This window comes from Mustela nivalis, assembly GCF_964662115.1.
Source record: "Mustela nivalis genome assembly, chromosome: 9".
NCBI classification, from domain to species: domain Eukaryota; kingdom Metazoa; phylum Chordata; class Mammalia; order Carnivora; family Mustelidae; genus Mustela; species Mustela nivalis.
The window spans coordinates 12,088,507-12,111,948 of NC_139028.1; the positions used below are offsets into that span (position 1 = coordinate 12,088,507).

The 23,442-nt window shown below is 45.8% G+C and overlaps 1 protein-coding gene across 2 annotated transcripts in view; it reads right to left on the bottom strand.

Annotated features, from left to right (window-relative positions):
* The window catches only part of GUCY1A2 (guanylate cyclase 1 soluble subunit alpha 2), a 325,417-nt gene that overhangs the window by 276,153 nt on the left and 25,822 nt on the right, over positions 1–23,442 (bottom strand). For both annotated transcript variants that reach the window (XM_082684207.1, XM_082684206.1), the window contains exons 2-3: positions 19,552–19,613; positions 11,174–11,295 (exon numbers count right to left, since the gene is read on the bottom strand). In XM_082684207.1, coding sequence (XP_082540333.1) covers positions 11,174–11,295; positions 19,552–19,613 — 184 coding nt within the window. The remainder of the gene's footprint in view (positions 1–11,173; positions 11,296–19,551; positions 19,614–23,442) is intronic.

Sequence of the window (23,442 nt, forward strand, 5' to 3'; positions counted from 1 at the left end):
CATTTCTTATTTCAAAGTTAAGACCCAAATGCATCGAAATATAGGAAAAAAACAGGATAGGCCGGAAACTGGAATTCGGGGTTCAATCATGCTACATCAGAAATGGGTCTCCTAACACTCAAGCTATCATTAGGGGTAATAGAAATAGGCAAAAATCTAAAGCACCTATAAAGATCATCCATGATCCAGGGGCGCCTGGGTGGCTCAGTGGTTTGGGCTGCTGCCTTTGGCTCAGGTCATGATCTCAGGGTCCTAGGATCGAGCCCTGCATCGGGCTCCCTGCTCCGCAGGAAGCCTGCTTCCCTCTCTCTCTCTCTCTCTCTGCCTGCCTCTCTGCCTACTTGTGATCTCTGTCTGTCAAATAAATAAATAAAATCTTTAAAAAAAAAAAAAATCATCCATGATCCAGAATCCTCCCTCGGTGGCCACGTTTTATCCTCCCTAGATCTCCGCATGGCAAATAAAACATATGAGCATCTTTTACTGGGCAGGCTCTCAAACAACAAATCAAAAGAGATGAAGACTCTCGCTTTTTAAAAATAGACTCACAGTGAGATAATAGAGGAATGTACCACACATAGAAAGCCTTAATTCAGGGAGCATTTTTATTTAACTCCTAAAACTCTACTCACCAATGTAAATAAATAGCTCATAGAAATACTGTCAGGAACACTCAACACTGACTCGAGACCTGAACTCAAGGCAGTAAAAGTGACAATTCATCTAGCACACAACCCAAGATGTTTGTATTTCACTCTAATCTTACTTTTCATTAATTCTCAGGATAACTACATGGCAAGCTATTAAAATGTATAGCGGTCCCACAGTCCGAGCTCTGTAGCAAAGCAGCATGAAAACAGAACATAAGGTACCAAAAATTTTTTTAAAAGTAGACCTCCACGCAGAAATGATTTATCTGATGAATAAAAGTCGTCACATAAAAAGGAAAAAGCGAAGGCAGAAGGGGAGGTGGGGTGTTCATTTGAGTGAAAAGGCTCCAAACACGGTGTTTAGATTAAAAGAGGAACCGTGCCAGATCACTATGAAATGGGTCATGGGTCCGAGGAAGGCAACAAAAATGGGCTTGGAGTCCGACCCAGGCAATGCTATGGGCTCCCACTCCTCTCTCCCATACAGTAACGGAAGAATAAGCTTCCTTCCAACTCAGAGGAAAAACGGAAACAGCCATGACTCTCTTCTCACAGAGGCAGTGGAGGGCTCCGCAGACAATGCTGCAGCCTCTCACGTGGGAGCCTCACGGTCTCGCGGCCGCCCCACGCGCTAACGGGGTGACCCTCTGTGAGCAGCCCGACCTGCCCGCACTCCCCTCTCGTCTGCTCTGAGTCACACCTAACTTGTTCCCCTGGTAGGAACGCGGCAGATCCTAAATGCAAGACATACAACTGCCTGAGAAGAGTAACGGGGATTGTGGAAGAGGCTTGAGAAACCCGCTTCTGAGAATGGCCTGAGTACTAGGAGGTTAGTTCAGGAATTACTCTGCAGGCCGGGGGCACAGAAGACGTCAGGACTGTTTGTGGGCTTAATGTCACTTAAATTTACATCCAAATCCTAACATTTCTAACTAACTCTGTTCCGGGACTTATTTTTACTAAACCAAAGATAAAGATTCTATCTAGTAGTACCATGGACAATCTCTGCCCCGATTCAGAATTTTTCAAGCGGTGTGTCCACTCAGTCCTAAGATCTTGAAAAAGGATGATAAAGCAGGAAAACAAAATACTTAACTCTCCTTGGTATACATTGAAATTATTAAGAAGACAGCAGGTGCTGTTTATGAAATGTCAAGGGAAAAGGCCCGTCAATTAGGACAAAAATTTTAAAAACAGACCAAACAAAACTTGACAATACCCATTTCTGGATAGGAGGAGCAAGAAATGGCACAGCCACTGGAGAAGGCATCTTAGCAGTTTCTTACAAAGCTAACAAACAAAACGTGGCAATCCTATTCCTAGACATTGGCCAAATGAAACCTCAGGCTACATAAAAACCTGCGGTTGAATGTTTACCGCAGGTTTACTCATAGTTGCCAAAAACAGAAACAACCAGGCTGCCCTTCAAGAGGTGAATGCAGAAGCCAAGAGTGGGGTCCTTCATGTGGGATGAAATACTATCCTGAGATTAAAAAGGAATCGACCATCAAGCCACACAAAGTTGTGTATTAATCCTAAATGCCTACTGCTAAGCCACAGGAAAAAAAGTATACTTCTATAATTTATTGATGTAGTATTAAAAAAATGTAAAAAGTTTAAGTATTGTGTGATTCCATTTATAGGACATTCTGAAAAAGACAAAACTACAGAAGGACAAACAGATCTGTAGTTGCCAGGGGTCTGATGCAGAGAGGAGGTCAGGTTTGAATGGGTGAAGCGTAGGGGACTTTTTTTTTTTAGGACAGTTCAAAGACTCCACAGGATACTTTAATGATAGATACATGAAACTATGCATTTATCAATACTCAGAATTTTCCAGCACAGAATGTAAACCTTAATACGCAAGTTAAATAGATTTTTATCTTTATATATAATATAAATTATATATATATATATATTTTTAAAGATTTTATTTATTCATTTGACACAGAGAGATCACAAGTAGGCAGAGAAGCAGGCAGAGAGAGAGAGAGGAGGAAGCAGGCTCCCCGCGGAGCAGAGAACCCAATGCGGGACTCGATCCCAGGACCCTGAGATCATGACCTGAGCCGAAGGCAGCGGCTTAACCCACTGAGCCACCCAGGCGCCCATAAATTATATATTATATATAGAGAAATACATTTGTATATTATATATTATCATGTAACAGATTTTTTTCTATTTTGTAGGCTATCAGAGAATCACAGGACAGAATTAAGAGTGTGATAAAAGGATGTTACTATTTTATAATTGTATGAGAAACACCTTGCTGGAGGTGGTGGAGGAGAAAGGTGCTGCCCTAACACTGGATATGAGTGGAGTCCCTAAAACTCAACACGTAGCTTCATACTCCAAAAATGGACACTAACACTCCACTTGTGGCTGATACCACCTTCTCCCATGGGTGTACGTATTCTCTGGAACAACTGTCCGTGCATACAGCAATCCAACGACTGAGCAGACTGAAGGGATGGCCAGTAAGAGCCAAGTTTCCCACTGGGGCAGTAGGAGGTTACAGACAAGCAAGGCGGAAGGGTCAGAATGACGCCCACGGTTGGAGCACTATGGACGCATATTTAGCGCAATACAGATACGGAGGAGCACCTACAGAAATAGTCACAGATAAGCATATATTCGTGAGTTATCGACACAGACATATTTCCCTGCTCCGTCATCTGCGACAGCTTGGAAACAAGAATACACCAGTAGCAACAGTACTCCTAGCACCCAGATTTTGGTTTCTAACACCAATTCTCCAATGAAAGGAACCACGACTCTTTGGATAGACAGCTGAATCTAGGGCTGGGGCGGAAAATACACAAGACGAGCCTGGGGCATCTTGTAGTGTTAGAAAGGGAGGAAATGTTATACACACACACGCACACACGCACACACACGTCAGAGCCCCCAACAGACAACTGCAAGACCAACCAGTACCTCTCAGAACCATCAAGTTCATTGAAAATAAGGAAAATCTGAGCAACTGTCACAAACAAGAGGGTCTAGCAAGATAAGACCACCAAATGTATTGTGGTATCTTAAGTGAGATCCTGGAACGGAAAACAGATAAAAACCAAAGATACCTGAATAAAGCATGGAATTTAGTCAGTAACAATACAGGAATACTTGCTCACTAACTGGGACCCAAGTACCACAGTAATGTCAGGTATCAATAACAGAAGAAAGGAATGTGGGATATATGAGAAATTTATAAACTATCTTCATGGCTTTTCTATAAATCTAAAACTATACTGAAATTAATCATTTTTTAAAATTTAAGGGGAAAAGAAAAACAAAATCCTATCTCCTGAAGAATTCAGAAAGAGAGTAACAGTGTGAGGAATGTAGGATGTGAGAAGTTGCCCTCCCATACAGAGAAGCGCCAGATGAAGTCAGTAGTGGCAGAAGACAATGCAATAGAGATAAACAGAGAAGACAAAAAAGAAAGAAAAAAAAGTAATAAAAAGGACAAATGGGAAAAGGCTGGTCGAAAGAGTCAGAAGAAAATACTCCTAAAATAAGAAAGTGTCTCTGGGAGGAGAGAAAGCATTTCACATTTCTGTTCAACTTATTTCTATCTTCTGAAACGGATATGCAGGAGTGAAGATTCCATTTTTATTCAAGTATTTACTTGACACATATTGGAGTTAGTGTCCCCCAGAGTGGTCTCATTCCTTCTTAGACCCACGTGCCCTATCTAAGCACTTCGGGCAAAGTATGTGAGCAGAGAACAGAAAACAGAGTTCTTCCCAATTTACCTAGACCTGCTCCTCAAGACCTTGGTTAGGAATTAAATTATGTTATTAATCTGTGTTATTCAATGAGATATTATAATGACTTTCCTAATGAGATACCATGACAGTGTTCCTAAACTTTAAAAGGCAACATCCATTAAAAAAAAAAAAAAAATCAATATTATGAGAAGTACCACCTTTTGAGGCTTTGTGCCCCACCCGTGAGGTCTAACATGTTAAGCCAGGTAAATGCCAAGATAAGCTTGAAATCTTAGCCAACAGAACTGGTGTATCTTTATAAAGGCTCAACTGAGAAACCTGTTTGTGTCATGAGTACAAACACATCACCCCTCACTGGCATTGTCAACACATGAAATCTAAAGGAAAATACTATCTCTGAACTGAAAAAGATCCAAATTATGAAAAAGAAAAAAAAAATTGCTCTCCTCAGGACCAGGGAGAAATGTTTTGGGTACTACTTACTACATATAAGCAAATATCCCAGGTACACTTTGGAACAGGAATGAACTAAGTAAAACAGTCACAGTTCACAGACCCAGAAAGACTTGTGCAATTAGCAAAAGAGAAGTGATAGAAAGTCTGCCTCAATCCAACAACTCTAGAAGGCAGCAGAAAGCACTGGAAAGAACAAGAGGTTGGGAATCAGACTGACCTGGGTATAAATTCTGCTTCTGTGGCTCCTTGTCCCTGACAAGGAAACCTAACAAGTTAACAAAGTACCCACTTCCTCAGCCATAGAAGTGAGCGATACAGACCTCCCAGGGCTGATGCAAATTTTATTCTGAGAATATCCAATACTCAGAGCAAATGCTTGTGTAGCATTTCTTATTTCTCAGGCAGCTTTAAGTACTTTGTATAAATTAAATTATTTCATCTTCCTAATGACTGTGGGAGGTAAGTAGTTATATTATAACCATCTTACAAAATGAGAAACGTAAAGTATGGGAAAGATGAAGTAACTCGTTCAAATCCATACAGCCACTAAGTAGCTAAACTTCAAATTCAACCCCAATAATCTGGCTCATTTTTGCTCTGAACCACTAGTATATTATAATGCCATTATTAAATCAATTAAGAAATTAAGTCTCCTCCAAACACTAACTCTAATTCATTTTATAAAGATACTGACATGATTTACTTTTAGTAAAAAGGAAAAATTATCAGTTACCAAGTTACTGTAACAAGAATTATATCAGTAGGATGTATCTGCTGCCATTGATCCTAATTCTTCAATGAAAATATTAAGTGGTTATCGCACCAACTCGTTCTCCAAGACTCTAAAGACGTTAATCGTGTAATTCTTTAGTGAACTGGAGCATGCGTTAGATTTATTCCAAGAAAACCCCCAAAGTAAGCTTAACCCTAAGTAGGCTGACTAATCCTTCACAGTTTTATGGTCATTTAGAAGGCTGCAAAGTGCACATTCCCCATCATGATATAAACCAAAAAGCACAGACAAGTTAACCTATAAACAACAAATTATTGCTCATAAAGCAAAACAAAATAAAACTCTCTGCCGGCTAAGGATTCTGGAATGGGTGGCACTGGACAGAGTGCTCTGCCTTCAGAGGGTCTCAGAGTCCCTGCCGCCAGGAAGAAGCCGTGAGCTCTGCGCCCCACAGGCCAGGTCCTCTGTCTTCCTCACCAGCCCTTTCCCAATCAATATCCCCATGACATTGCTCCTGATTCTGACTTGAGACGTGCTGGGTTTTTGCAGGCCATAAAGCCTCACTCTCCCAGAAGACCTTCTTTTTTAAAAGAGAGAACACTTGGATGGCCGTTCTTCCACCCTTCAGGTCTTTGATTCTTTGGAGAGAAAATGCATGTAGCGAAAGCAGCAGGTGGCTACACTCGCTCATACTCAATACATACCTGCTCCTACCAAACCAGCAGCCCCGAGTTCGCGCTCCGTCCCGGCAAGGGGATGACCCCGAGTGCTCACTTCTGATTTCTACCAGAAACCAGATACCAGGTATCTGGTTGTGCAAGGACCTTTTCCCTCCGCACCTCCTCCATCCTACAGCACCAGACGTTCTCCAAACGCCACACCCACAACCCCTTCTGCAGAAGTCAAACAGGCCAGGACTGAGACGGCCCCGCCAGAGTATAGGACCAAACCTAACGCCACTTTAACATCTTGCTTTCTATCTCCAAGGCTAAAAGGGGGATGTGGGAAGGCACTGCTCCAAGGTGATTAAGGCCTTGTTATCCTGCCTATTTAGGACGATAGTCCTCTGATGCTTTTCTGAACAGAGAGGGTTACTTTGTTGCAAGGAAAACAAAGGGGCACACCCAAGTAGTTAGCTATCCATCCTTCTGTTGTCCCGCATATCCTGGAATGTCCCAGACTCTGCCTGGGTTGGTAAGAAAAAGCCCAAAGAAAACAAACGACTGAAATAGCCAAAACCCTCATTTATTCTGCGTTGCATTACGTAAGGAAGCTAGCTACTTGTTATCTTTTTTCCTTAACTCTCCCTCCTCTATCCCTGTCCCCCAGCATTACCTAAGTCCAGACCACAAGACCAGGGCTAACACTTCAGCAACAAACACAGATACATGATACTGATCCTTCAGCACTTTCTCATAGACACTCCTTTGTACCACTGAAGCATTTCCATATCCAAGAAAATACTCAATGTTGCACCTAAGAATATAAATACATTGTACTACTTTTAATTGGAGCTAAAAATGGGTTTCGCAAATTATGACTGGAAAAGCCATAATTTTTCAGGCAACTAAAATTAGATCATTTTGGTGAGCAGAAGATCTATTCCAAATAAAGCAGTAAATTTCACACAGAAAGCCTCCAGCGGGGAGGGCAGAGTTCACAGCGATCTTTCTCTGTATAGCCTTTCCCAGAGTTTAAAAGCCTCTTTGGAGAGGTCCCGCATTACCACGGGGACGGCCAGAGCACCAAAAGGAGGCGAATAATAGACTCTGAGCAGTCTGTCCTTAATATCCCTAATTTGTAAATGATGAGACGAAAAATAGCAACTACCAGTTTCGAAGCCAAAAAGAGAGAGAGAGAAATAAATGGCAAAATGTTGATCTGCAAACAATTCCGTCCCATTACTAGGAAAGGGATGACCCACTCCACCACACATGTGTTTCCAGAGAGTCCTAGGAAGGAAGCAACAGAACAAATACGGGACAGAGGCCAAGCCTGTTTTCTGCAGCAAGATTTCTCCCACTCTGTAGGTCCTTTCATTGCAGGCCAACCACTCGACTCAAACTTCAACCTAAAAAGCCAGCACATGATCAAACCCTCTAGAGGAATACATACTAAGCTGACAGATAAGGTCATTTTGCAAGAAGCAAAACTGGCTTCCCTAGTCCTATTTTCTGACCTAAGGACTTTTAATCTTTCTTGATAATAAGTGAAGCAACACACAGATAACTCAACACCCATTTCTCGTCTCTACTACTAGCTCCTGGTTGACGAAGTAGACAAGAGAAGTATGTACTCCCTGTCCAAATACACCATATTCTAACCATGCCACCCAAAGGTGATGAATGTGTATCGTACTGTTGGAAAATCTCCCACAGGTACCCATCTAGAAGGATTCTCTGAACCTGGCCAAGACTCTCTATTTCTGTGCCAAACTCCCTCACTCCAAAGACGGCTCCTTTCTCAGGTCATACTTTTCTCTTCATGGAGTTGATGGATTTTTGCCTTCTCATAAGTGATTGCCCAGGAGAATTTAAATGTCACTGAACAAGAGGAAATCTCAGCAAACCGAGATCAACCACTGTTCCATGACTTGTTGAAAACACAGTTTCCAAGGACTCTGACCAGTGAAGCTGTTACCTTTGTCCTCAGGCCGTCCATATTGCAGGAGTCGTGACAAGACAAGACTCAGAACAGGCTACGCTCAAGCCCGTCGTCACCTGTTGGACCCACGCCAGTCTCTGGTCAACAGACGGCAGACATTTCGTTTTCTTCTTCAAAAATTTAAGTTGTACAAGATCATGCTTTTTAGGGGCACCTGGGTGGCTCATCGGGTTAACGCCTCTGCCTTCGGCTCAGGTCATGATCTCAGGGTCCTGGGATGGAGGCCCGCATCAAGCTCTCTGCTCAGCAGGGAGCCTGCTCACCCCTCCCCCCCCCACCTCTGCCTGCTTGTGGTCTCTCTCTGTGTCAAATAAATAAATATTTTTTAAAAAAAAGATTATGCTTTTTACATTTCACTAATTACCATTATTTTCTACCATTATTTTTACTAATTACCATTATTGTACATTTTTAAAATTACCATTATTACTAAGGGGTAAATAAAATCTCATCTCTCAGGGCACCTGGATGGCTCAGTTAGTTAAGTGTCTACCTTGGGCTCAGGTCATGATCCTTGGGTCTGAGAATCGAGCCCCACATCACTGGGCTCCCTGCTGAGTGGGAAGTCTGTTTCTTCCTCTGCTCCTCCCCCTGGCTCTTGTTCTCTAATCAATAAAAAATTTTTTTTTAATATTTTTTAAATATATAAAAATTAAAATTTTTATATAAATTAAATAAATAAAAATATAAAAAATATATTTTTAAATAATTTTTTTTTTTAATCTAATGGGGTTGCCTGGGTGGCTCAGTTGTTAAGTGTCTGCCTTCAGCTTGGGTCATGATTCCAGGGTCCTAGGATCGAGCCCCGCATCGGGCTCCCTGCTCCACGGGAAGCCTGCTTCTCCCTCTTCCACTCCCCCTGCTTGTGTTCCCTCTCTCGCTGAGTCTCTCTCTGTCAAATAAATAAATAAAATCTTTTAAAAAAAGAAAAGAAAAGAAAAAAGTCTAATTGCTCTAGTCTACTAAAACCACTCTTTCCCTAATATCAGGTAGCACTTTCGGGAGACTTCCCTCTGACGAGGGGATCTGCAGCTCCAGGCCACGCCAGACAACGACGCGGTGCTGGGCCAACAGCGTCCCCTGGTGGTTACTCGCCCAACTGCCGGCCCCAAGAGCAAGCGGGTGCAGAGGCCTTCAGCACCCCCACAGCTTTACCCTGGACACTTCACGCCCTCCTGCTGGCCAGGCGGGGAGCACAAGGCAAGGAGATGGTGAGGGGCAGGGAAATATTTACGAACTGCTCAAATCAAGAACCGCTTTTCCAAATAGTAAACATCCTTCTGCCAAGATTCTCATGTATCCCTTCATGGGGCACCATCTTAGCCCACCAAGTCCCCAGAGAAATGAAGGTTGATAACAGAGCTCAGGCTTCCTCCTTCCCTTCCTTACTTCTTTTCTTTCTTGGTCATTGAACTAAGTTTATTCTATTTAAATGCCCATCTTTTATTGGAGGTTAGGCCTATTGGGGGGAGAGTTAAGATGTCCCTTCTTCTATAAAATGGTGGCATTAAAACATGACCCATTTAACAAATTACCCTTGCCTTTCCAAGTTAGCAACCTTACTTGCTCCTTTTTTTTTTAAACTAATGGACAAAACTATAAATAGTCTGGGTCACGCCAAGCCCTGGCCCCCATTTGTTCTTATCCCTTCTCTTCTGCAATAACTAAGTTCCCTGGGGTAGAAGGACATCCCTGCCCCTGTATACATTAAGGGGGACTAAGGTTAAGTCCCCCTGGGAACCCGTGGGCTTCCTTTTCACTGTCCCTCACTCCCTTGCTTATATTATAGACAAACCATTCCTCACGAAAGGTCCAAGTTCGTCACAGAACATTCTGGGTTTACACGGAATGAAAATGTTATCAACGGGTAGACGTCATCAAGGCTCCAGCGTACAAAAGCCAGAGCTACCTCTGGCAGTCAGTATGTTTAGAAAAATCTGGTAGACTCGTGGTTTGAAGTCACCTGGAATCTGTGGTAGGAGGCACCCCAAGGTCTCCCATGAAAGCACTTACTCTAAGGGGTAAAGAGAGTCAGGCAAACAAGTTTGTCCCAGTCCTCACGATCGGACCCTGAGGGAAAGGGGATTCTGAGTTCTATACGGAGTTAGTCACTAAGACTGGTTGTTCCCTACCAACATTCCACAGGTCCCTGTCTGAGTAATAAGGAAAAGGGAGGGCTCCCCCCAAATTTGATATTGTTGTTGTTTTTTTTTTTAATTAAAAACCCATGTAAGACTTTGGGGCAAAAAATATCCCTGCTATGGTATCCACGTGAAATATAATACAACGCAGCTCTCACACACCACCAACACCAGACAGTAAGATAGCACAGCTCACTCCGGGTGCCTTAAGACGGCATGATTCGGTACAGCTCACATCACCCCCTAGCCATGCTGGGAGCATCCAACAGTCCTGCCATCATAAACACTGGGATCTTCAAGATGGACACACACACGCACACACAGACAAACACCTCAGGAGACGACCTGCCTCACTGCTGAGTCCTTGCGCCCCTGGGAGGACGTGTGAGCCGCCCTCCCGCTCCAGCCGCGGCCTCTCACAAACAACAGTGATAACAATACTGAAATTATTAGAGACTGGACAATCACGGGCTCAGACAGAAGATCCCCAACTTCAGTCGAGGTTCAGAGCCAGAAAAATACGGATCACAGGAGGCGAGTCCCAACATACAAATTCCAGGTTTTCCTGGAAGGCGAGTATTATTATTGTGTTTTTCACCCTCCAAGTAAATGGCAGGCACGTAATTTGCGCTTAAACATCTCCAGGAGTGTCGACATTAAATCACTTGAAGACAAGGTCTTCGTCTTCCTTTGTCTTCACCTCTAGTCCTCCCATTAGCAGAAAATGAAACGTTTATACCGTCTGCCCCCTTCCCCTCCTGCCGTGTCCCCCACAGGAATACAGAGTTAATGTACCGAGCATGTTAGCGGTGCACTGAAGGATTCCTGAGACGTCTTCGACTTCCTCTTTGCTGGAACGGTCTGCATAGGACCATCTGTTAGAGATACTGTGGAAATTCCTTTCTGCATCCCTGTAACTAAGAAGAAAACAGAATTAGCACACGGAGGCCACTTTTAAACCATGCGCGAGTATGCGTACACACGAGCACAGGCCGTCTGTGCCCTGGTGTAGCCACATTCTAAAATAATGGCAGCTTTTAGACACCGTTTCTGGCAAAAGTGGCTGCAAACGTGAGCGTTCGCGGCATGGACCGGGAACCCGGGGCCGGAATCAACACGGCAGCGCCGGGTGAAAACACCGGCCCGTCCGCAGCCGATACCGAGGTGGCTTCCTTGTCCGAGCACTTCGCCCCGGTGGGTCACCTGGTCCTACAAGGAAAACGTCGAGCACAAAGCCTGACTCATGGTACAAATTTGCAAAGCAAGCATCTGGAGTCTTTTGGTCTTCCCGTCATCTGTGAGACGTGGGGAAGTGAACTCACGTCCGTGGGTGTAACCTGCCCCCCTCATAAAATGAGACCCCCCCACCCCCAGGCCCAAGTTCTTGCGAGGACAGAATGACGAAATGCTTGGGTCATCAGGTGTCGCCTGGATCTTCTCCAGTCGCCTCTGGATTGGAGCCAAGGCACCAACGCTCAAGATAATAGGGACCTAAGGCTCCCACGTTCCCCCCTAGAGTAGCCATTTCCACCAGAACTTAAGAAAGGACTCGAGTCCCTGCTTCTGCCAGGTTACAGAAACCAAGGAATGAAACAAATCTGAAAGGCAATCCTCAGAAGAGCGAGGAAGTGGCCTGGGAGACAGCGCTGTTCTTACCCCTCCCCTCTCCAAGAGAAAGAGAAAGGACATGCTTCCTGCAGAAGCCCAGCTGGGGAAAGAGGGTCCACCCCGATTAAGACTGGGGGCTGGGTATCACGATCCACCATGAACGTCTGCTGAAGTGGCATAATTCCTAAGAGGAGGGAAGTTCCAGAAAGAGCTACTAACAGGGAAAAGGACAAGAAGCCAATGGGAGCAGCACCATACCTCCATTTGGCAAACAGGAGTTGCCCATGGGTGAGGAGATACCAGGAAAGAGAGGGGAGCATTCGTGGTCCCTGCTGACCGCCCTCCCCATCCAGCAGGAGATGGATCCCACCGGCAAGACTGGAGTGCGGTCCTCAGAGCCAGGAGGAGGGCCCTCTCACACTGTCCAGGTACAACCCGTACGTGGACCCGACTGAGGGCACCACAGTCAAGACAGGACTGTTCCAACCACCAGTGAATCTGAAAAAGCTTCTGCCATTTTCCATTTCATTCCTGCCTGATACAATACATCAGAAGAGGGGTGCCTGGTGGCTCAGTGGCTTAAAGCCTCTGTCTTCAGTTCAGATCATGATCCCAGAGTCCTGGGATCGAACCCCGCACTGGGCTCTCTGCTCAGTGGGGAGCCTGCTTCCTCCTCTCTCTCTGCCTGCCTCTCTGCCTACTTGTGGTCTCAGTCTGTCAAATAAATAAATAAAGCTTAAAAAAAATAATAATAATAATACATCAGAAGAGAGAAGAACCAGAAGGGGGCAGCCTAGACCCCAGGAGTGAAAAAACAGGATACCCCCTCTAAGCTGTATTCCCAGTCGCTCAGACCGAGGCCCGATGCAGCGGTGGAAGGGTGAGACTGGGCAGGGGGCTGAAGATGTGGACTCGCCTGGAGTGGACTTGGTACTTTCTGGAAATTCCCTGAAATTGGGCGATCTGCCTGAGTTAGCATCAAAGGAAACCCATCCTCGCATGTTTGAAATAACCGAAGAGAAAAAATAACATGGCCTCAGGTCTGCACACCTCACTGAGATCAGACCCCAATAAACCAGGCTGGCAAAATACTACAGTTTCCTGAATGCAGGACACTTGATAAAAGGTGGAATGGGGAAGGCAGTTATTAAAAACAGACAAATACAGGCTTACTTGTAAAATCAGGCTCCCACGTTTTAACTGGAATGACCCCTAGACAAAGTATTTTTTCTTATAGCCTCAATTTCCTTATTTGTAAAATGAGCTTCACACAATGATCTTATGAAATAAGATGGTCAGCATTACATAAAACATAAGAGACCTAACGTGCCCAGTACATTGCCTCAAAAACACTGAATCGATCAATGGATAGTAGCTTTTATCTCACTGTTTTCATTCATTCAGATACTCTATGTAAATATACGAAAAAGAAGCTTGATCACTTTTTAGATAAAATACTGGATAGCCCCCAAATCTGACCCTAACAGCAAAAGCAGTATCATTCAAGTTTATTTCCCAGAATAATCTGGGTTTACCCACTTCTCGTGTTCTATGGAAATCATTGTAGCTTAACCCTATTCAGCTGTCTAAAGAAAAAAGGAACAGAAGCTTGGGTGTACAAAACAAACACGGAGCCCATGGTGATAATTGGAATAACAATTTAATTTCAGATGACTATAGGAAATGTTGTCCCAAACTAATAGGAAGTTGGCAAGCAGGCCCACTTGTGATAGGAGAAGAATGATGCTTATTCTTGGGGGGGGGGGGGTGGGAGTACAAAACGAGTGGCAAGAGTCTGAATACCTATTTCTTCATACTTCAGTTTTTAAAATAAATAATGATGGAACATCACATCCCAGGAAGCCAGATTATTGTGTGTTTTCCAATTGTGATTTTAAAAACATCTCTGCTTTGTCTGCAGTGTCCTGCTAATCTGTGCCCAGCAGCTACGGACCAGTAGCAGTCACATAGTGTAAACATGAGTCAGAGTGGCCGGTGAGGCACTCTAGAGGTAGAAATTTGGATGAAGAAAAAAAAAAAAAAAAGCCACCTCCCAGGTACAAGAAGTTACAGCCAGAGGACGAATTCAGCATATTTGGTTCCTGACGGTAAAGAAGATTCCAAAATTCTAGCAACTCAGGGTGGACAGAGCAATAATGCAGTGGGAGGGTGAACAGACAGACAACCAAACACTGACCTGCAGAGGAGTCAGAGACTAAGAGTGGCAAGAGTAATAATGATGACTCAGTGAACACACTGACAAGTTTTGTATACCGAGCACTGTAGTATTTTCCATGATTCTGTGACCTGATGTTATCGTTATACTTTCACTGAACGTCAGCCCAACCAACCCTGCTATTACTAGCATTTTAAACATGAGAAAACAGAGGCTCAGGGAGGTTAGGTCAGGTGCCCTAAGTCATTCAAAGGCAGCGACTGACTTTAAATCTAGTAAATCTGCCACATGGTAGCTTTGCTCCCGAGGCACATTTTCTCGGCTCATTTGCCCTCGGTTCTAAACCATGGGACAAGAGGCCCAGAGACAAGGAGGCACCGGGCATAATGATAAAAATGACAGCAGAGGAAAAGAGCCCTCATAAACCAGACTTCCCTCAATCCCGGTGCCTGTGAATTCTGAAGGTGAACCCAGCCTGCCTCCTACTTGCACCTCTTGTTCCCCCTGTTCTTTCCCAGCCACACCATCCAAGAAGTGAGCTCATCTCCTAGAAGGGTGAGTTACAGAGACAAGCAGGAAGAAGTACACTCAGCACCCCTGTTCTCATTTTACACCGAGGCAAGAAGACCAGCTGCACGACCAGGACACGGTCAGGGTGAGCGCGCTCATGCAATTTACGAGGGGGAGAAAAGGAATTAAAAATATGAGAAACTTACACCAAGTCAATCTGACACACAGCATCAGAACATGAAGCATAAATAAGAAATTAAGCCCATAAGTCAGTAAAATGTATGCTCTTGGCATTAGAACTGTACTAGAGCCTGGGCAGTGTCTCAAGCCCACCTCTTATGCCCCTTCCAAGCTCAATCTACTCTTTCATCCACGGTGCATACCCCTCCACGTATATACAGACCTCCAGGTGCATATCCTTCATTTACTCACCCACCCCCAAGAAAAGGTTAGTCCCTCCTACGAACTGAGCAATTATGAAGGCATAGGAGCATAAAGGTAAATCCATCAGGTAAGTCAACAACAGAAGCTATGATAAGCTCTACCAAAAGCAGTATCAGAGAGGGACACAACACAAAATGATAGGGGCGGGAGGTAGAAGCAGGGGATGGAGGGTTTCCCTAGAATGAGTGGCCAGAGTACGTTTTTCTGAAGATAGTGACATTTCAACAGAGACATTAACGTATTTAAAAAAATAAAAATAAAAAAAAGTGACCCATGCACATGTGGGGATAGAGCATTCCAGGAAAATGGAGTTGGGACGCGCTGAGACCCTGAGGCTAAGCAGCAGTTGGGAAAAGCCCAGACGCCTGGCCAGGCAGGCAGGGAGTAGAAAGGGGAAGCGGAGGGGTTACAGCCAGAGAGGAGAGCGGAGGCAGAGCCCAGCAACAGCTCAGATTTGGGTCTAGGATAGTAAGTCACCACAGGGCTGAAAGCAGGGATGTCACAGCGTAACACCCGAGCCGCTGGGGCAGTCGGCAGGTCCCCCGCGAACCGGTCAGAAACGCCGCCCTCTGAGCGCCCAGGATATATGCGGTCAGAAGCCCCGGGGCGGTTTCCAGCCCTCGGGCTTCAGCCGGGCTGCAGGGGATTCTCCGCACGCCTGCACCTGCGAACCCGCGGCACCGTCTAACCTGGTGGTCCCGTGACGGGCCTGGACCGACCAGCTCGCGGGGCAGGGAAGCCCCAGCACGGGGTCGCGGTGGCTCTAGAGGCCGCGGTGACCGTGGAGCCACCGGAATGGTCTCTACGAGCAAACCCGCGGACGAGGGGCTGGACAAGTCGAGGAACAGAACAAATGTTGAAAGACGAACTTCGTGGGCGCAGGGAGGCTGCGTCGCCCCGAGGGGTCCGCGGGGACTCGCTCCCCGACCTCCGCCCGCACCGCTGCTCCCCGCGCTCGCGGCCTCGCGGGGACCGACGCCTCCGCTGCGGGGGTGCGCGGGCGACCCCGAGGCTCTGAGAGACAGAGAGGCCCACGGCGGTTTCGGGGGAGAGGAAGGGGCGCTGGGAGGCCGCGAGGAGAGGCTGAGCTCCGGACTGGAAACAGGGTCAGGGCCCTTCTGGACGCGGAGGGAGCCGGGGACGCCGGGCTCAGGGACCTGAGTCAGCAGGAGACACGCCACATGATGTCACGCCTGCGCGGAACCGCAGACACGAAACGAGGGAGCCGGAAGCGAAGACAGACAAACCGAGAAACGACTCGGAAAACCGAGAAAACAGGGGCGGTGGGTGGGTGCGGGGAGCAGGTGCGCCGGGCGGCACCGCGCGGAAAGTGCCGAATCGCTGCACTGTACACCTCAAACTGATACTACTCTGCCAACTAGAATCTACACTTTTTCTTTAAAAAATAAAATTTAATTTTTTGTAAAAAATAAATTCTTAAATTAAAAAAGTTAAATTTTTTTAAATATTAAATAAATTAAAAAAAAAAAAAAACCCAAACCAAAAACCAGGAGGGCTAGCTTATACTCCTTGTTACCCAACCTGATTCGTCCTCCCAGCCTAAGGCACCTAAAAGCTGAAGGACTTCAAGGCAACCCTTAGGCACAGCCTTATTTCAGGGGTTTGGAAAGGCACGTGTGCTCCCCCCCCCCCCGCCCCCAGAACTAGGTAACGAATACTCAGCACTTCTTATCAGTTGCCTGAAATCCCTTCAACTGGCGGAAACATGCTCCTCTCTAGTTAGGGATAAAGAGCCCTTAGCTGCGTCTCCCTAAGAGAAACAGAGCACAGGTGCGAATACTTAATTCAACGGCTCGGACAGGGGCAGGGGGACAGGGAGGCCAGGACTGACGGAAGAGGAAGACACCGTCAGGAAAAGCACACGTCACAATGCTGCACACGTCACAACGCTGCACACGTCACAATGCTGCACACGTCACAACGCTGCACACGTCACAATGCTGCACACGTCACAACGCTGCACACGTCACAATGCACACGTCACAATGCTGCGCCCGCGGGTTTTCCCTTCATGCGCACACGCAGGAGGAACGGCAGTGCGCACCGCGCTTGGAGTCCTCAGAAGCAGCCCGCCCCCGGGGGAATGTCCATTCACAGGTCTCTTTGGAACCGGCCGGACGTCGTGACACCTCTTCACATCCCGGTCGTGTGCACCGTTTTCTCTCCCCCGCGTCTGCAGGAAGCGGAACTCGAAAAGACCCTCTGGGGCCGTGAACCTCCCCAGGCTCAGTCTATACAGAGCAAACGGGACCGGGGGCCGTGGTCTCCATAAAAGAGAACCCCGTCTTGATGTGGGAAACAAAGGCAGAAGACGAGTTACTACATTTCCTTGCTATCTGCAGCCCACTGGCAAGTCGCTGAAACAGGCAGAGTGACAGTCCTGTAGGGACCCCGCTGCCTCCGTGTCAAAGCTCTGCTGAAGGCCACAGGCACTCCGAGCTCAAACACCGGGATCCTGGAAGTCTATGTTAACATAAACATCTCTACCCGCCACGATACTTGCTGCCAGTCCTTCCCAAGCACGGGACCCACCGACAGACACCTGAAGGGCCTCCTGACTCGTTTTATGAGGGGGTGGTAAACGCCTCCCTCACAGCTAGCCCCTAACATCTGAAACCTTGCTTCCTGACTTCCGTAGAGAAGTCCCTCACCCCCTCCCAACTTAGACGCACATGGGTAGCCCACACCTCCTGACCCCGGTTCCGCTCTTTCTGCCCCTGGGGGGGGTGGGGGGGCAATATTTTAAGAAAACCACCTTCTTGCACCAGAGACATCTCAAGAATTCTTTCTTGGCCATCAGCTTCAAACCCTAATGTCTTTTCCTACATCACACGTTACTAATGGAAAAAAGAATTTTCTGATTCCGATTATATAGCTTAATTACCTCTTCTGAACATAGTTCTAACACTCCCAATTTGCCGTGAAGACATAGCTTCGTTCACAAATGAGACGTGGACCAGTTACGATTTCATTTCAAAACAGACAGGGCATTCACTATTCCAGGAAACGCCTGCATTAGATTACTGGTAGTGTCTTTAAAATATTAAAAATAATAAACAGAAGAGCAAGCAAACATGTAGTGTTCACCATATGCAAGAAACTGTTCCAAGTCTATTGACTAATTTAATCCAAACATCACACTGTGGAAGCAGCAGATCCAATGAGAGTGATTAAGTTTTATTTTAGAATATGTGGAGAGAGATTAATTTGACATCATTTACCTCCGTTAGGATAAACCATTTAAAATCACTAATGGCCTCAAACTAAAAGCCATCTCATGAGTTTAAATAATATGCTTTTCCTAGTACTGCACTTTGGAGAATTGATGTGACAATGTTTCAAAGCAATTCCCTTTGAAATGACAATTAACATAATCACCAAGCACTTATACTATACGGCATTGTACTGGATACCAAGATTATTTTTCCGCCAATTTTTCTTCTGTTTTTTTCTTTTTAAATTACACTATATCCCAATAACCAAAAATGCATCCTGATCCCCATGGCATTGACTATTATTCCCAAATGTTAGATGATGTTCGACAGCATTTTAAGAGGTACCAGGGTCTGAATCTTAACCCCCACAAAGTTCTTACACAAATAAATCACGATAGTGCGTACAGAATGTTAACGATGTGAATTAAAAATATGCAATACCTCTCATGTCAATGAATCTGCTTCCTTCATTTCAAGCTAGATTCCAACAGAAAGCAGAATTTAGGCTTCTGTATTTTCAACCACTTCCTCCCAAGCCAATTGAAAGTATACCTCACTCTTATTTGGAGCTTTCTGTGTACGGAATTCGCTCACTGAGATGACCTCATGCACCCACGGCGTCTAATCCTGGATTAGTCGTCACCATTATCATCACCCTTTGCAAAACACTTAAAGTTACTTTAAAGTTCTATGTGCTGGTGAGGCTGTGAGCTCCCATTTCTTCAACTTGTCTTCTTACAATGTCCAGAAAGGGAAGATTAAAGAAAACTAGGTAGCATGAGGACTCTAACTAAAGCAGTGCCCCTCACTGAAACGTTAGGCTTGTGATGACTTTGAAGAGACTTTAACTAAGGATTCTGAAATCCCATATAAAGGCCCTCCATTGGTGTCATTAAACCTTACCACATTCCCAGGGCAAAATCATCAGATTCAGTGGATGGGAAAAGGGGTAAGAACACAGGAAGAAAAAACAAAAAGAAAAGGCGATACAAGAAGGGAATTTCATGTAAAAGCATGAAACACAAATAGGCCCAAGGAAAACACTGCAGGGGTCCCACTGAGCCCCCAGCCCACCCTGGGAGCATAGCCAGTGTGAAATAAGACCTGCCTGGGTGGCAGAAAACCACAGGCTCAACATCTATATTTGAGTAATTATCTTTAATTTGCCCCAAATAATGACCAAAATCTGTTTTACTTACCCAATAACTTGGTGCTCGTAATACTGCAGGGTCCTCTTGAGAGTCTGCTGTATCGTTTGAGGCTGGAGAATAATAACAACAATAAAATATATTATCAGCGATCAGTGCCATTCCCATTCTGAGCATCAGACGCAGAGATGCACCTTCTGACTGATCTCGTATGCATTTTTGCTTTACAATATTAACCCATTACACATTCTGCCATGTATTTTCCCCGCAGGAACTAATACAAGGCCCTCAGCAATTACCCAGAATTTCTCAGTTTCAAGTAGGATAGCATTTCCTGGCTGCATTTTTTCCAATTCTTCCATACCGGCTCTTAGGTTCAACAAAACATCTGCAGGCGATAAACCAAGGTTTGGGGGGCAGTGGAGGGGAGGTGTACTAAAGGAAATGTGGCTGTGCCCAGGTCAAACCTGATTTCTTCAAGGACCCAAGAGATTCCAAGCAAGGGTTCCAAACCCTCATGGGCAAGGGAGGGGGTGTGTGGCAAATACCTAAGTCATTCCTGACCAAACAGTAGAATTCTTTCATCTCCATGACAGCTGAAGATAGAGTTTCTTAATTCCAGATCAAGACATTTTTTCTTAGACTAACTTGGGCAACAGAGCCTGGAGTTTCTGACTGAGGGAGATGGGAAGATCCCAGAACATAGATTTAATTAAGAAATTATGGTAAGAACCTAATTTTTCAGGGGCAAGAGTGTGAATTTTTTTTAAAATATAAAAACGCAGTCATTCGGGCACAGAGAATAATCTTCCACAGGCTTATCAAAAGATGGGTTCATTACAGCGACGGATGAATTTTAGAGGAACATAAGGACTTTGACATTCTCTTCTCGAGATGGGAGGCAGCAGGCAGTTGGCAATCTCATGGCTCTGCCCCTGATTAACCACACAAATCTGGGTGAGGTCGAGAAAGCTCACCGTCTTAAAAACAGGCAATTTTTTTAAAAAGGCTACAGACAGAGGTGGTCGTCCAGGTTCCCTTGCTCCCCTCCCCTGTTCACCTCTCTATGAAAATGTCCAGGACAGAGGTAGCAGCCTCCTTACCCAAGACTCTTCCAAGTTTCAGTCTCCTTCTTGACAGGAAAGGGTTATTTGATTCGAAAGCAAGAGGAAAGTGAACTTCGATTAAATCAAGGGCATCCCCTGCAATCTGTTCTACGCTACCATCGAGGAAAGCCCTTTCACTGAGCAAATCTAAGGCTTCCCTTAAGCCAAAGCAATCAGAAATTAATTTTAGGAGGAATCAGCCTCCCCGTGTTGAAGGAAATAGATACAGGGCGAATGCTTTCAACAGCCGGGTTTCATTTGCACTACGTTAAAAAGATGAAGGTGAGGCTTCGAACCTGCACAGATACCTCAGAATCAAAGCAGAGTGAATAGAATGTACCTAAGGAAAGGAAAACATCACGTCTGAGCCAAGAGCAGTGGAGCTGTTGAGAAATCTCGGGGGGACGAAGCAGACACAGCAGTCCTAGTGTGCAGGAAAAGTTGCTTTCAAAACTCGACCCGCGGCCAACACAAACCAAGTCATTATCAGTCACGGGCTCAGGACCCCTGGGACCAGGGCCCCTTGCACTGGCTTGGCAGTTGGTGAGCTAGGACAACTTTCTCTTTGGCCTCACGCCCTAAAAGCAGTGAATATGCACAGCGGGATTACCTTCCAGTAACCTCTGGTCTCAACACATGGAACAGAAAGCAGGAACTCCAGTGCACAGGGCCAGCCAGTAAAGACCAGAATGACCTCATTTGTACAAAGGGACATTTTTTCCCTGCACCAGGAATTTCCCAGTCATTAAAAAGCACATGTTTGCAAGAGGAGTTGAGCCTTTTAAAGAGCTGATTTTTTTTTTTCTTCTGTAAAGCAATTACTTTTCTTCCCCAGCGGGAGTTAAATTTATAGTTTCCAAATACATTAAAAAGAAAATGTTCTCTGGCCATAGCTGACCAGCCTTCAACTTGGGAAAGCATTTATACACTTCCTGTGGCCTGCCGAAGACAGTGGGCACATTCTGAGGGTCTAAACGAGGAGTATGGAAGCTGAGGGCAGAGCTTCTCCTCACCAGCAAGCCATGGCAGACTTGCCCACACACCTGACTCCCCAGGACATCTCATTGCCATGGACTCAGTGAACCTTCTTCAGAGTCTGCCTGATTGCTCAACCAATGGCTCTTATCAGTGAGAGACATCTTCACGAAATCTCTGGGTCTCTCTGCCCTGAATACAACAGCATGAAGACCCACATGGGGGTCACAGCCATCCACAGGGGTGACTTCTGCCTGGAGAGTCGTAGGGTACACTTCTGAGTGTCCACATTACGTCAGTGACACAAGCCAGTGTGTGAGTGGGAAACACAGGGGTTCTGAAGATGGGCAGACCTTCTCTTCTTTAAGAATGTAACTCTACACATGGCCCCCACTCAACAGTTCCGCAGGCCAAAATTCCCTTCCTCCTCTGTATCTGTCCCCTCCTTTAAGAAGGAGTTTAGAAACATGATTTTAGAAAAGAAGATTTAATATCAAAGTGAGTTCAAAACCCAGCTCTGTGACTCATGAGCTAGAGGAGCCTGGGTGGTTCACTTAAGCTCTCTGAGATACGATTCCTTATGTAGACATTACTTTCCATGGAGATTAATTGAAATAAAGCAGTCTCTGGTGCACAGGTGGTACCTAGTAACGGATAGTTATGACCATGCTCAGCTGCAAAACACAGCTTCCACCCCCGAGCATTTCATAGTCCAGTGGAGGACAGCATAGAGCATCCGCCCCTTAAGTGTAATGCTTCGAGATCCTTACCACCCAAAAAAATCAACAGAGCTAGCATGACCTCCCCTCGTAAGAGGGTGCCGAATCCAGGAGACAGAAGAAACAATTAAAAAAAAATGGTAGCAGAACATATAAATATTTCCAATGAAAACTTCAGATCAGTCCAGAGATGGCGATAAAAGCAGAATTCTGAAAATGAAGATTGGGGACAGATCTAGAAAGCAGGCTTGCATGTGGAAAGGACCCTGAGGCACCACAGCTGAGATGAGCCCAGGCATTAAGCTTTACAAGAAATAAGAAACAAGCCATGAGCCTCCTTCCCAGGACACAAAGAGTGTGCAACAGAAGAACCAGGTGGCCTTATAACTTCATAGCCAGAGGCTGGAGGATCTGAGAGACACGGGTGGGGAAAAAGAAAAAGGCACTCTTCCTTTCACAAAAAGACAGATCTGTGATTCTTCTCTGCTCGCCCCAAACTAAGATAGAGATGGGGTCTCCTACCATCCCTGCTCAACACCAAGGAGCACTGAACAGGGAGACAGCCGGACAGACAAGGCGGCCGTCTGGGTCCCACCATGGATACTATGGGGTTAAACAGAAGGTACTCAGAAGCTGCCATCACGGAGCCACCAGGAACCATCTTCATCTCTGGTCTCAGAATAGCTTCCCCCTGCTTGGCCAGCAGTGCTGACCCCGCAGACTAAATGTGATGCTCAGAGAAGGTCATGGGATCCAAACAGCCAGCCATGAAACGGTCCCAGCAGAGCCAGAGAAGTGGTCCCTGAGGAGTGGGAGGAAGCCGTTCCCAGCAGCTGGCCCTGCAGGCTCAGACGGCAAGCGGAGCCTGGGGCACAGTCCCTGCTCTGCAGACCCGCACCAGATGGATCCAGGATCCAGCAGGAGGCGAGGAGCCAGGCCGGCAGTGTGCGCGCCTGTGCGCGTGTGCGCACGGGAACCCCTGTCCCCAGATAGATGGCACACGTTCACCTCAATTTTAGAGATCAAGAAGCTGAGGCTCAGACTGGTTAAGTAAGTATCCCCGCATCACAAAACCAGTGAGTGAATAAACCACTGCAGGCCAGGACTGGCTTCAAAGTGTACCCTGTTTCTGCTAGATGCCT